We start from the raw sequence: 14988 nt of genomic DNA, 5'->3' as shown, positions 1-14988 counted from the left end.
CTGCAGACACCAAGGTCAGTGAAGAAGGAGGGGGAGGAGTAATGCGGCTCCTGGCCAAGATTCCCCTGCAGCCTGTGGTGACAACCATGGTGGAGCAGGTTGTCCCCCTGCAGCCCATGGAGGCCCGCGGAGGAGCAGAGATCCACCTGCAGCCCGTGGAGGACCCCACGCCGGAGCAGGTGGATGCCTGAAGGAGGCTGTGGCCCATGGAGGGCCCACTGGGACAGCTGTTTTGGAGGGACTGCATCCCATGGAAGAGATGACCCAGGCTGGAGCAGTTTCACAAAGGAGTGTCGCCCATGTGAGGGACCCCACAATGAAGCAGGAGAGGAATGAGAGGAGTTCTTCCCCTGACGATGACGCAGCGGTGTAAAACAACGTGTGATGAACTGACCGCAACCCCCATTCCCTCTTCCCCCCTGCACCGGTCGGGGGTGGAAGGTGGTAGAGATAATGTTAAGCCCGGGAAGAGGGAGGGGTGGGGGGAGGTTATCTTGTTCCCTGTCTCATTCTCCTGCTAGTTTTAGAAATAAATGAATACTTTTCCCCAAGTCGAGTCTGTTTTGCCCGTGATGGTAACTTTTAGGATTTCTCCCTGTCCCTGTCTCAAACCTCGAGCCGTTTTTCTTATATCATCTCCCCCTATTCTCTTGGAAGGTGGGGGCAGTGAGAGAGAGACTGCATAGTCTGGTCCCAATTGGGGCTGAACTACGACAAGTACAATGTGTAACACACTGCAGAGAAGAAGGGAATGTCTCAAAGAATTTTGTCCCAGAGGATTTTTACCGTCTAGTTGGCTGAATTATCTTGAGACAGTGCATTTGAGGGTAAAGTGATAGCAGGTAACAGTTCAGTAGTTGTCAGACTGGCGTGCTGGATGGTAATTTCTGCAGCATGTTTGACCATTGCCATGGAATGAAACAATTTCTCAATTGAAAGAATGGAAAGAAGATTCTTCTAGTTGCAAGCTGCCAATGCATGTGTGTAGTCTTTCTGAGAATATTAAGACATCCCGATTCTGGAGTTTTTATGGTTGAATTCACACCTCTCTTGTTCAGGAAGCTGTTCCCATAAATTCCTCTCCTTTCAATGTAGGAATGGAATGATATTAACAAGCTCTATTTTGACTAGCTTTGTGGTAATTCAGACTTGATACCTTCTCTTCCTGAAAGCTTACTGTGCCCTTTTTTTCAGAGGTTACTTGCTTGACTATTAAATTTAGCTGATTTTCTTTAGTTCAGTTCTGAAAGATTTGAACAGAGGCAAAACAGGATTACAGGTGGTCATTAATATGATACAGATATGTTTGTTCCCCTCCAGGAATGGTATGGTTTTGGATTTGTGTCAATTTCTTGCTTACTTTTCTTTTGTCTCCCTATTCTTTTTGAACACGTTTTCTGCTTTTCTAGGACAACTAAAAGACATTGTACTTTTTATGATGGACAGCATTCCAGTCTTTCAGGAGTATGTCATATTCCAATGGCAGAGCCGTTCTGCACCAAGACCAGAGAGGTTAGTGAATTCTCTAATAGTATTTACAAACGTTAGTTTTATGGCACTTACTCATGATATAGTTGTCTAATTATACATTCTTAGAATACAGAGGCAATCTGCACCTCTTTATTCTTGTTTCTCAGATATGTCATGGTTTTAAGGAAAAATGTGACATTTGGAAGGCATAGGAAGTCAAAGATTTTGTGTCTGTAGGAGTTATCTTCCTAAGAGAAGTATGCAGAAGATGTCAGTTGTCAACCTAGATTCCCCCTGGGTCTTAATAACAGGACAAAAGATCTTTATTTATCAGATAACAAGCTAAGAGACCAACAAAGTGGACAAAGCAGGAAGATAGAATTTGGAATTAGTTCCTTTTTGTTCTGAATAAAAATGCACCATATGGTAGAGGCACTCTACATACTTAATACAAAGAGTTAAATAGTACTTTAGCATTCACAGAAATTACAATATTGCATTTGTGATTTTGTTTATTGTAGCAGTGCATTGTGGTGGAGAGTCAAAGCTTATTTAAAGGATGTTAAACGTAGAAGCAAGCCAAATTACAGTAGCCTTTTATTCTTAACTGTGGCTCTTTGTTCTGTCTTTTCAAGATTTTCAAGCTTCAAAACCACTTAGACTAAGCGATGTGAAACACTGCTCAGTTTTTCAACACCTTTCTAAGCTTCTGGGAGGAGTATATCTGTGATTATGTATGCTGCCTTAGTGTATTCTTAGACCTGAGGAGAAGGGAAAGTGAAGCACGTTTTGTGCTGTTGTGGAATGTTCCGATAAGAAGACGCAGGGAGGTACATTCTCCAGGGGCACAGAAGTGTTTACAGAGTCAGTCGCATCCATCTAAGAGATGCACTCTGTGTGGTCAGTTACTACACTGAGCAGGACAAAGCTGGATTTTAAAGCAGGTGGCTCGGTCTGTACCCAGAACACGTATGAATACTTGTACTACTGAGCTATTCTGCTCTTGTTGACAATTAATTTCAGTGTCATTATTGGCTATTTTTGTTAATTGGCCAGACACAGTGTGGTTTCGAGGTTAGGAGAACAATGCTTCAGTAAGCTGCACATCAAGGTGTTTTGCAGTGAAGTAAAGACACTTTAACTCTCATGAAGAAACAAACCACTGTGTATGTATAATTGTGCATGCTTTTGCCCTTCTTCCATTGAGTAGCAAGTTATGCAAAATACTTCGCATTTTTCATGCAACAAGAGCCTAGCCACATGCTCTTAATAATGATTAGTTCTCATATAGTTGCTTACTGACTTTGAGCATGATGACATGTCACAACAGATGTAAGGAATTTGTTAAGAGCTAACTGTACACTTCCTGAAATTGATTAAAAAAAGTGTTATTACTGAAGTTATTGGCAGTACTTCACACTATGTCGTCTCATTTTTTAAGTAGATACACATAAGCCATTTCCTGAGGTTGCAGGGAACATACACCAAGGCTAGTTTTCATTTGATTGTTAAGTAGCTAGAGACAATGCTCTTTAGGTATTACATTTTTTGAGAAGCTCACAGAGAAATGCTCCTTTTCAAACAGAGAAAAAACATTTAGGTACTTCCCAGTCTCACATGTGATCATTATCTCATTAGCCTATGCATTCTAATCAGCCTAACAGATGTTTTAAAGAACATGTGGTTTTGAGCTCTTAGTGAGGCTAAAAAGGGATAGTTTCACTTTGTTTGAAAATACCAGATAAAAGTTACTTAAATTTTTTTCCTGGAACTATCCCTGAAAATTGTTGAAATCACTTCAGCCCAGTTTGTCGTAGTTCAGGGGAATTTCATAGATAAATGCAGTAGTAATAAAGCCAAAACTATTAATGTAATAGACTAAGTAAGGAATTTCACATTAAAACATCTGAAAACTTTGTGTTAAATTGTGTTTATGTGAATATGTGAAAATGCTCTGTTTTATGTGGTTTATGCACTGTAAATTAAATGAGAATCTGAAAGGAGTTTATCTTTCCTCTGACTGCAAACTTTGAATAACATAGGGTGCCTTCGTTATTACTGCTTTCAGAAACTGGGGCTTACTGTAAAATCTTATAGGGAGTAAAGTTGGACCTTTGTGAAGAGTTCCAGGGAAATACTACTCAGGTGTGGTTTAAGTCAAATCACAATTGACGTTGTCTATTGATTTGTTAACAACATGTCATTAACTGGCAATCAGTGGATCTTACATTCAGAATTAATATCAGCAATAAACCAAATATTAGGTGTTATTAATATTGGATTAACTTACCACATGTTAATAAACACCTACAGATTTCTAAGTGTTATTCTGTGGCTAATCCCCAGAAGCTTGCTTTACCTTTACACGCGTATTCACGCAGTTGCATCCACAAATATCGTTCCCCAGCACGTGCAAGCTACATGCACACCCACCCTCTTCTGGGAGTACAGGTTTACCTGTTTACACACATCGTCAGTGGGAAATGTGGGTACTCCAGCTTTATGTGTACTTGTGCTGCTCAACACAGTCCACTGATCCACATGCCAGCGAGGAGGCACCCTGCAAGGTCACATAGCACTCTCAAAAGTATTGCTGCTTGTTGCACCCATGTGTGCCGGGTCAACAAACCAGCTGGAGTGCAGGGTTCTCTCAGCATTTTGCAGGGAGGCTGCTCCACCTGGCCTGTGTGAAGACCATGATGCTAACAAGACAGCTTCTAGTGATGTCAGACTAGGTTTTCACTGCTGCTGTATTATGAAGGTCTCTTCTGTCCTGTCACAATTTTTCATGCTGCTTTTATACTTCTTTTTAAGATTTTCTTTTCTGTTGATGGTCATTTTAAACAGGTGTCATCATAGTTGTCCCTGCTCCTTGCAGGGGAGTTGGACTAGATGACCTTAAAGGTCCCTTCCAACCCTAACCATTCTATGATAGTTACTTTCCCCTTCCTACTCAGGACAGTTACGTGTTTCCTAGTCCCATTTACATATGCTGATACACTATTACTGCTACTGTATCAACTAGTGTTAGCCAGGCCATTTACCAAGAGAGAAAGTCGAGATGATGCTATATACAAGGTCCTAGTTGGAACTGTAAATAATGTGAAGTACATGGTGTATGTAATGTGTACAGCTCAGTCACAGGGAAATGCGGTGATAATTTTTCTACAGGGTGTATATACATATATATACCCTTCAAAGTACATGCTTGTAAAGTTTTACTTTCAAAAAGTAAATTTCCTGTTACTGGTCAGCTCCACCGTGTGGCAATGTAGCGCTCAATGGAGTGTTGTCACCATTCTGTTCTCAATGTAAGCGCCACCTAAATATCATGCTAAATTTTCTGTTTTCTGGTCTTCTTAGTCTGCACTGAAAGCAGTAATCCTACTGATACTAAGAAAATCAGATGAGTTCAAGATCGTTCCTGTTAGTGGGACTATTAATTTCTCCTGCTGGGTAGGGAAACTGAAACTGATCCGTGGTCTTGGGCAGCGGTAGCCATATGAAGCTTGACTGCTTTGTAAAAGCTAACTTCTGTTGTATTTTGGTGGGATGCAAAAGCGGTGCACGTAGGGAGCTATTTCCTTTTGCTGATATTGGCATGTTTTGCAGGTTCTTATTGAGACTGTCAAGAAGCTTGGGCTTCAGTGTCATTCCAAGGGGACAATGATCACAATTGAAGGCCCGCGTTTCAGTTCCCAAGCAGAAAGCTTGATGTTTCGCAGCTGGGGAGCTGATACTATCAACATGACCACAGTGCCTGAAGTGATTCTTGCAAAAGAAGCTGGAATGAGTTATGCTAGTATTGCCATGGCAACAGATTACGACTCCTGGAAGGAACATGAAGAAGCAGTGAGTGAAACTTTTCTTCCTCTGGGTCTCATCCTGAGGAATCTGAATGAGAACCTCTAGGTTTTGATAAAGAGATTGTGTGCTGAACTAAATCTGTTCTTTCTTACATCGGTATCACTGAGTTAATTCTGAACGATTGTGAAAGTAAGAACAGAATCAGTTGTTGCTACCTCATTCATTTTCATAAACTTGCTTCACTACTAGCCAACCTTTTGTCTCCTCTTGTCTGAATCAGGAGGTCTGTGTGTATGAAGCTTGTGAGCTCTGTGTATGAGCTTGTCTTGTAGTTGGTCTGCTGTTTTTTTCTTTTGCAGCTCTGCGCAGAATGATGTATCTGCTTTAGTTCTCCTATTTGTGTAAAATACAATCATGCACCCACAGAGGAAAGAAGTTTTTACCAGCTAAAGCAATTGTGGCATTTTAAGGCTTCAGCTTTTCACTTACAGATGTAGGAGTTAAATGAGTTTATCTGAGTATATAAAATGTGTGCCATCGAAATTGGGAGACACCACTCACTTTTGTTGTATTTCTAGGTTTCAGTGGATAAAGTTTTAAAGACGCTGAAAGGAAATGCAAATAAGGCTACTAGCATACTCCTTTCAGCTATACCTCAGATAGGTTCCATGGAATGGACCGACACCCTGCACACCCTGAAAGTGAGTATACATGTAAGGCTGATGAGTACTGGGGACAGTATATGCATATATACATGTATTACAGGTCTATTTTCGAAGATGTTTCTGCTTAAGTCACAACTTCTTAGAGTAGATGCTTCAACAAACCAAATTGATTCAAGATGGGAAAGAAAAAAAATCATTAAGACACTTAGAAGCTTTATTGCAAAGATCTAGCTTCAATTTTACAAGAAGTGTTACAAAAGGTAAAAAAAATTAAGGACATCTGTATATGGTTGATTAACTGTTATCCTTCATAGCACAGGTGAAATACAAATCTGAGTATCCAGTTGAAAAACCTGTACCTCTACTCAGCTTCAGCTTAGATCTTAGAACAGTGGAGCGCCAAGCAGAGAAGACTGAACCAAACTAAAAATATTGTGTCCTTTAATATTTAGAAGGAGAGGGATCTATTACAAGATATAGGTAATAACCAGTCTTGAGATTATTAGAACTGTGTTCTCCCACAGGTTTCAGATCCACAATGCATGGAAAAAAAGAATGAAAGAAAAACACTTCAAAATAGATTGGTGAGGGAATTTTTAGACAGAATTTTTCTTACACAAGAGTTCATTTGCATGTTTTACATCATCTCTTTCAGAAACATGCTTGAGATTTGTTTCTGGTTATAGCAGAGAACAAAAAAAAACCAGAGTAGTCTGGATGTCTATCCTACTCCTCAACAAGATTTCTGTGACAAATAGCCACTTCCAAGAACACAAGGGTGTGAAGCATGAGAATAACTGAGGATTACATTGAGATGGTGTGGGAAACAGGGAGAGAGAATTGGAATGTGAAAGACAGAGAGCAGACAGAAGTGAACCACAAGGATCTCTGTTAGTGGGAGCAGCAGCAGTCAGAGAAGGAGGAAACCTGTTGAGGAAGCTTTTGAGAGAGTCCAGTCTCTCAGAACGCTCTCTTCTCTTAGGTTGTTTCTTTCTCTTTTCTGAAAGTCACGATGTTGACTGAAATTTGAATGGGTAAGACAGATGAACACAGACATAAGTCGTCTTCATAAACTGAAAGTGTGTCTCTGAAATTCAACTATCAACAGAACTGTATGTGCTGTAAAAATCTTCTGTGTCTTCTAATTGGCACCAAATTTTCAGTTTTATTTCCAATATAGTTCTCTTGTCAGTGACTCTCATCTCTAGTTTAGTCGGTATCCTAAAGGAAAGCCGTATTAAACAAAGGTCACCCCAGACACTTTTAAGTATACTTGAGCAGGTTGGGTTCGTGGAGGTCCAGCTGAAATCCCTGAGATGAGTCTTTTGCTGACTCTTCACTGGAAAACCTATTTTCTGTTAGGATGCCTTGGATTATGTTTATGACTCTTCCTCACCCAGTTGTCTGAAGCAGCTATTTTAATGTTCCCTCTATATATTTGTGAGAGGTAACTGACTTTTCCCTTTCCCCTTTTCAGTCTTTAGGAAGTTGTGTCATGGATGGAAAAGGGAGACAGCAGGATCAGTATTCCTTCTCCCCTGTAGTCCACAGAAAATATTTTCAGAGGACTGGTGCACACTTATTGTTTAATACCGATGCCTGGCTATACAAAAAAAAACCCTCGGAATTTGAACAAGTAATCTAAAAAATGTGCTAGATATTCCTCAGCTACTTTGGTCATGCTGGCATGCGAGGAAGTTTGCCAAGTATGTAATGCTGCTTAGGTACTGGGGGATCTGTCTCCAGTTCTGGCAGGTGTACTGCCGTAAGCACTGTCCTGTTGCTTTCCCTTGCATGATGGTCTTGACTCTTCATCAGGAGTGAAAGAGCAGGTGACTGGAAAGAGCTGGCACTGAGTTTGCAAGGTTCACCTTTAATGAATGCTAACCCTTCTTTCTGTTAATTATCAGCTATTTAAAACACTGATTCAGGTTCTCCCTCCAGCTCAGTCCCTGAACTACTGTTTGCTGAAGGAAGAAAATATGATGCACCAAAGGAAGGGTCACTCCATTCTAATGTAGCTTCTTGTACTCTTTCTCTTAAGCATCTGCTACTGCCAGCTGTCAGTGATGAAATTGAGATAGTTTTGCTTTGGCTTGGCAATTCTTATGTGCTTATGCTCTTTGCTGATAGCGTCTTGGTTTGAGTGGTAATATTCTGAGAAAGGGCATTGATCTGAAGACATTAGAAGAACTGGAAACAGGAACTAGGTATTGGCAGTGGGGCTTGGGATTTTGTGTCAGGAGAGTAGGAGTCACAATTGTTTCTTGTTTAACACAACCAAGTATTCTGGAAACGTGACAGGCAAGTCTGAGGCTTTGGAGGCTGCTTCTGATATTCCTTCAGAAGGACAGGAAAAGCTGAAAATCTTTTTGTTTGAGGCATTAAATGGTAGTGAAGTAGATGAAGGATTGGTCCAAGGCTTCTGTACTAGGGAATAAGGAGAGAGGCAATTATGACAGCAAGCTGTGTGGTGGGGTTGACATGCTGAAGGGAAGGGATGCCATCCAGAAGGACCTGGACAGGCTGGAAGGGTGGGCCCGTGAGAACCTCATGAAGTTCAATAAGGCCAAGTGCAGGGTCCTGCACATGGGTCGGAGCAATCCCAGGCACAAATCCAGGCTGGGTGGAGAATGGATTGAGAGCAGCCCTGCTGAGAAGGACTTGGGTGTGCTGGTGGACGAAAAGCTTAACATGAGCCTGCAATGTGCACTTGCAGCCCAGAAAGCCAATCACATCCTGGGCTGCATCAAAAGAAGCATAGCCAGCAGGTCGAGGGAGGTTATTCTGCCCCTCTACTCTGTTCTCATGAGATCCACTGGAGTACTGCGTCCAGTTCTGGAGCACCCAAGATCAGAAGGACATGGACCTGTTGGCGCAAGTCCAGAGGAGGCTGCGAAGATGATCAGAGGGCTGGAGCACCTCTTCTATGAGGACAGGCTGAGAGAGTTGGGGCTGTTCACCATGGAGAAGAGGAGGCTCTGGCAAGACCTTCCAGTAGCTAAAAAGGGCTTGTAAGAAAGACAAGGAGAAACTCTTTATCAGGGCATGTTATGATAGGATATGGGGTAATGGTTTTAAAATTGAGGGAGGCAGATTCAGACTGGACATAAGGAAGATGTTTTTTACACTGAGGGTGGTGGAACACTAGCCCAGGTTGCCCAGAGAGGTGGTGGACGCCCCATCCCTGGAAACATCCAAGGCCAGGTTGGACGGGGCTCTCGGCAACCTGATCTGGTTGGAGATGTCCCTGCTCCTTGCCGGAGGGTTGGATGGTCTTTGAAGGTCCCTTCCAACATGAACCATTCTGTGATTCTATGCAATATGGGAAAGAGAGATACGTAAGTATATACCTCTGTATGAGTGTGTAGTTGAATCATAAAGAGTTTTTAAAAACTGTTCTCTTTGTAGATGTGAAGTGTTCTTCTGTATATTCTACTCTGGGAATTTTGAAGGACAAATGATGGGGTTTTTTTAACTAATTTTTTTCGGAGGTACCTTTTCCTAGAGCTCAAAGGCAGCACCTCTTACGTGCCTTATGGTAATGTGATAAGGAATGCAAGTAAGGAGGGAGCTGAGCAAGACTGCAGGTGGTGCTCTGTGGTCAGTGACTATGTAAGGCCATGCCAGCCTACATCCAGGCTGCAGCTGGGCATCTCAAATGGGCATTTGCCAGTGTCTGTTTCTGGTGTTCTATGTCGACACAACTTTTCCCTTCTGAGCTCTGTAATCTGGCTGCTATGACTGGAGGAACTTCACCAGGCAGGATAGAATATGCTGCCAGTCTCTTTGCCCAGCTGCATTTATGTATCTGCTCCCATGGACCTATGCATCCCACCCACCCACACACGTGTGGTGGTGTCACCTCTGAATCTCGCAGTAGTCTTTAGGAAACCCTGAAGTGTTGAAGCAAAAATGTTCAAGGGCTGTTTTTCTGCTAAAGGATAGGCTGCCTGCCATCCGTTCCTTTTCATGTGTCTTTTCATCTGTGATATGCCAGTGAGTTTAAGTGTAGTTTGAAAGTTACTGTTTTTTTAACTGCCAAAGATGTCTTTAGGCCAATATTTCATGGCTCTGTTGGCTGTAAAAAGACATCATTCTCTAGGCTTAGGTTACGTGATCTTGAAAAAAAACATTTGGAGAAAACTTTTCTGCAGACACAGCATCTTCCTACAGCCTGTCATTTTGAGGCATGGCCAGGGTGCAGAGCCTCTGCCCTTTCAGAACAGGGTGTGACCACATTGTGTTTATGTCATGGATCAGGTAACACGGATGATGCTATTGATCACAGTGGTCCACGTGATTTCTGGTAGATGTCAGGGAAATTTCTAGATAGGATGGGTCAACCATGGGTAATGTACAGCTGGATCTTCTGTTCACTGAACAGAGTTGTTTAGTGAGGTGATAAGCACTGGCAGTTGGTGCTGTGGTGCTCATGAAATAGTGACGCTCAGCATCCTTTCAGGAGCGAGGAAGGCAAGTGGCAGAGTACTGCTGCTGGAGTTCAGGTGAGCACGCTTGGGTTTAACCAGTGAACTGGTAGGTATTGTCTCATGAGAGGCAGCTCTGAAGGGGCAAGGAGCTCCAGAAAGCTGGCGGGTCTTTAAGGGCAGCATTCTCCAAGTACAGGAGTGATCCACAGAAAGACCAATCAGGAGATTGACTTGGCTAAATAAGAAACAGAGCTCCTGTGTGAAAATTCAGCATTCAAGTTTTGGAAGCAGGAACAAGCACAAAGAAGGAATCCAGAAGCAAGGGCAGGCACGTAGGGATGGTTTTAGGAAAACCAAAGCTTACCTATAGTTGACGATTGGAAGGGATGTCAAAGGCAACAAGAACTTCAGCTGCTGCATGGGTATCAAAAGCTGATCACGCAAAATGTGGGCTCGTTGCTGGATGAAGTGAATGAATCAGTGACAGGAGACAATTTCAAAAGGGAACCAATACAGTAGATTCTTTTTTATCTTTGTTAGGAAAAGTATTGGTGAGAGACGAAGAATTATCTTGTTGAAAATAATTTTAACTCATAATAAATGGGAATTGAGCTGTGTACCTTTATTACAGTAAGATTCCACCCCATGAGGATCAGGAGAGAGACCATACTGGGATAGTAAAAGAAATGTCATGTTAAAACTGATTTTTCTTACAGCATGGGTGGGTGTAAGAAAATCAGCTTGTTGTAAGGTGTCAGAGCTTCTGTGAATGCTTCTCAGATAATCGTGTGGACTCTGTGAGACCTGCTGATATTACCTGCCTTTTTTGAACTTCTGTACTAGCCTATGTGAAATATTACTTGTCATTATATTTGTCAGACCTTTGATCGAAGGAATAAAGTTGTGCTTTGGTAAGTGAATACTGTGGGATAGTTTAGATTAAGTAAGGTGTCTGTAGTTGTGTTTCAGTACACTTCATCATTGACATGCTTGAACTTTAATATGTTTGGTAGCTAACAAGTTGAAGAGCATAAACTTTAACATGTTTCAGTCTTTTTAATCTGTCACAAACTGAAACTCACATTCATGGCTTATGTATGTAGAGCTCTGATCTTGTAAATATTCTTGAGTAATTTTTTTCCTCAAAAATATCTCAGTGAAGTCAGTAAACATACTGATATGCCTAGAGTGAATTGGCTCAGGTGAATGAAGTGAAGAGGGAAAATTCGTCAAGGCTTCACTTCAGCTGTAGTTGCATTGGTCTACATGTTGTGATCTTTGCAGAGTAGGGATCTCTCAAGAAAGTGTTTCTCTGGTCCTGGCTAACATTAAAGTTGCCCATCCCTGCTTATTATGAGTATTTCATTCACTCCCAGTGAGTGCACCTTCAAAGAAAGGTTTCTGTTCTTGGTAACTGTTCTTCAGAATAGATGAAGAAACATGTAGAAATCACTTTTTAAAGGAACTTCATTTTCAGAACATTCTGAAAATGCTCTGAGCACTATATTTTCGCAGAGCTTTCTGTGAACATGATGCATGTAAGCCAGTATGCTAGGCTTAAAAACAAAAAGCAAACTGCACATTTTTTCATTTGTAGCCTGTAAGCCTAAAGTCCTTAATTTAGTGTTTCAGCAATGTAGTTCTGTGGTGGATTGACCTTGACTAGATGCCAGGTGCCTGCCAAGCTGCTCTATCACTTCCCCTCCTCAGCTGGACAGGGTGAAAAAATAAAACAGAAGGCTCATGCATCAAGAGAAGAACGGGAAGATCATTCACCAGTTACTGTCATGGGCAAAACAGACTTGACCTGGGGAACTTAATTTAATTCATTGCAAATCAAATCAGAGTAGGGTAATAAGAAATAAAAGCAAATCTTAAAACACCTTCCCCCTACCTCTCCCTTCTTCCCAGGCTCAGCTTCACTCCAAATTTTCTCTGCCCTCTCCCCCGAAGTGGCACAGGGGGATGGGGAATGGGGGTTGCTCTCTCCTCCTGCTCCAGCATGGGGTCCCTCTCACGGGAGACAGTCCTCCACGAATTTCTCCAGCATGAGTCCTGCTCACGGGCTGCAGTTCTTCCCAAACTGCTGCAGCATGGGTCCCTTCCACAGAGTGCAGTCCCTCAGGAACAGGCTGCTCCAGCATGGGTCCTGTGCGGGTTCACAAGTCCTGCCAGCAAACCTGTTACAGCATGGGCTCATGCCTGCATGAAGCCACAGGTCCTGACAGGAGCCTGCTCCTGTGCAGGCTTCCCACAAGGCCACAGCTTCCTTTGGGCATCTGCCTGCCCTGGCATGGGCTGCGCCACGGGCTGCAGGGGCATCTCTGCCAGGAGCAGCATTACTGCTCCCCCTCCTGCTTCACTCTTCTTGGCGTCTGCAGCCGTTCCTCTCACATATTCTCACTCCTCTCTCAGGCTGCTGTTGTAAAGCAGGGTTTTTCCCCCTCTTAAATATGTTTTCACAGATGCACTGCTACCGTTGCTGATGGGCTCAGCTTTAGCCAGCAACAGGTCCATCTCGGAGACAGCTGGCATTGGCTCCATCAGACATGAGGGAAGCTTCTAGTACCTTCTCACAGAAGCCACCCCTTTAGTGCCCCTGCTACCAAAACTTTGCCACGCAAACCCTATACGGATTGTTCTCAGTACGAATGAGCCTGTTACATAGGTTTAAAATGTTCTCATGACAAGTCCTTTAACTGCTGTAGAGTATGCCCTCCCTGTCATTCTTTTAACTTTGGTGGTGTTGGAGGAAATTTGAGATGCTGTGCATGTTGCAAGTGTTACACCTCTTTGTAACCAAATGGAAGCTGTATAGTCTGTCTTTATGTTGAAAAGTAGTTCTGCTCTGCTCTGGCAGAGGAAGCACTCATCTGCTTTGACTCTGTATTTCAGACAACAGTACAGTGTTCGGTCATCCTGCCAAAGCAGTAACCACCTGGATGGACCTTGGAAGTTTGGGTGCTCACAAGGAAGAGTGGATCACTTTCGAACTTGCAGAGGTTATAATATCTTAAAAAATTGTTACAAGCATAAAAGAATGGAGTAAACCTTGAGAGACGATAACGTATAAGACAGCTTTTATAATCTTTATGATGCTTCATAATGTGTAAGATAGCTAACGTTAAATTTTGGGTGGGTTTTAAACTTGGAATAACTTTACTGTCAAGCTGGCTTAGACAGTGGCCAAACGAAAAAAAACAGTAGGGGGTTGTCATCCTCTATTCAGTGATACCTTTTAGTTGATGGAAGAAGGGAAAGGCTAGGTAGTACTCCATTGCAGTTTCATAAAATAAGATCTAAGAAAGTAGACTCACATGTACGCTATTTGCTGTTTCTGCCTCACATCTTTTCCTATGACAAGGTGAATGGTTTGAATTCATTTTCAGAAACATACTAGAAAAACTGAACAGACGATTTCAAAATAAAGTTATACTATTTTTGTACATTATCCACATTTTTTATTTCAGTTATTTTTTTTAAAGCTATGGTTTTTGTTTGTGTGCTAGAAGACATGTTTTAATAATTGTGGCTGTTTTTTCACTGCAGCAGTTGTGTAATGAGTGAGTGTTCTCATTAAAAAAAAAAAAATAGCTAATATTTAAGCCAAATTTGTGCCTGAAGATGTGCTTATGTGGCTTACAGAGCAGGACAAAAACTTTGCTACCAGTGTCCTGAACACTGTGCTGGCCTTTTGCTGCTTCATTGATCTGAACAACTCTGGGTTTAGTTTCTGTTTTAAGTTATGAATGTGCACGAGTGCTTTGAATGTATGCATTTCATTTTTTAATACAATTTTACTTCAATAAAATAATCCACTGCTTCTTGTCTAGTAAATAAAACAAATGAAACCTATGCTTCTCCAAACGGTGTGGAAATTGTTTTTTTTTTTATTTACTTCTAGTTGCTAGTGAGTGAATTTTCTTTGTCTGACTGTTATTTGTGTCATTCCTGGAACAGGTTGGTGATATCTTGTAAACAGCACTCTTAGAGAGACCATTTTTAGAAAATACTGTGCTGCTTAGTGCTCAAGGTTCTAAGTCTCTGAAACAACAGGGATTGCTGAGACAGAAGTGGATCAGAATACATAAGCTTTTTGCCTTGCTGGTCTTGTTCTGTTAGACACCCAGTTTCCTGCTGTGAAGGCCTTTAGATTTGGACGTATTCTCCCTAGCAAAACCAGTACAGGTGCTTTTCAGATACTGGGGGAAGTAGCTTAACCATCTTTCCGTATTTCCTGGTGGTTTGGGGTTTTTTTTGAGAACTTAGGTTGGAGGAGCCAGAGCTTGAAGCTCAACAGGAAGAAGGCTACAGATGTAACATGCCTTTTACTGCCTTTAATATCTAGCCAAATCAGATGGGTGGCCTTAAAAATGGTTTTCACTGTTGTTGACCTTGCCCCCTAGACAGTTTTAGTGAAATGAGTTGGAGCCATAAAATTCATATTTGGATGTTCAAACACAAAGTTGCTTCTGGGTTTCCATTTTCAATCCCCCTTGGGTTTTGTGGTTGTTTTTTTTTTACATTCCATAGTGATGTGAAGATAATTGTTATGTTAATTTTCTTATTTTATATACTGAGTACTTACAGCATCACAGATCAGTATGACACAG

The 14988-nt window shown here is 41.9% G+C and overlaps 1 protein-coding gene across 1 annotated transcript in view; it reads left to right on the top strand.

Moving 5' to 3' along the window:
• Window positions 1-14242, top strand: part of MTAP (methylthioadenosine phosphorylase) — a 32721-nt gene extending 18479 nt beyond the window's left edge. Inside the window, exons 5-8 of the mRNA XM_086771239.1 lie at window positions 1410-1512; window positions 5083-5322; window positions 5856-5978; window positions 13271-14242. Of these exons, the coding sequence (XP_086627365.1) occupies window positions 1410-1512; window positions 5083-5322; window positions 5856-5978; window positions 13271-13309 (505 nt within the window). The 3' untranslated portion in view covers window positions 13310-14242. The remainder of the gene's footprint in view (window positions 1-1409; window positions 1513-5082; window positions 5323-5855; window positions 5979-13270) is intronic.
• The last annotated feature ends 746 nt before the right edge of the window (window positions 14243-14988 follow it).

This window comes from Chlamydotis macqueenii, chromosome Z (genome assembly GCF_036417535.1).
Source record: "Chlamydotis macqueenii isolate bChlMac1 chromosome Z, bChlMac1.mat, whole genome shotgun sequence".
NCBI lineage: Eukaryota > Metazoa > Chordata > Aves > Otidiformes > Otididae > Chlamydotis > Chlamydotis macqueenii.
This window is presented reverse-complemented; position numbering and strand designations above follow the sequence as displayed.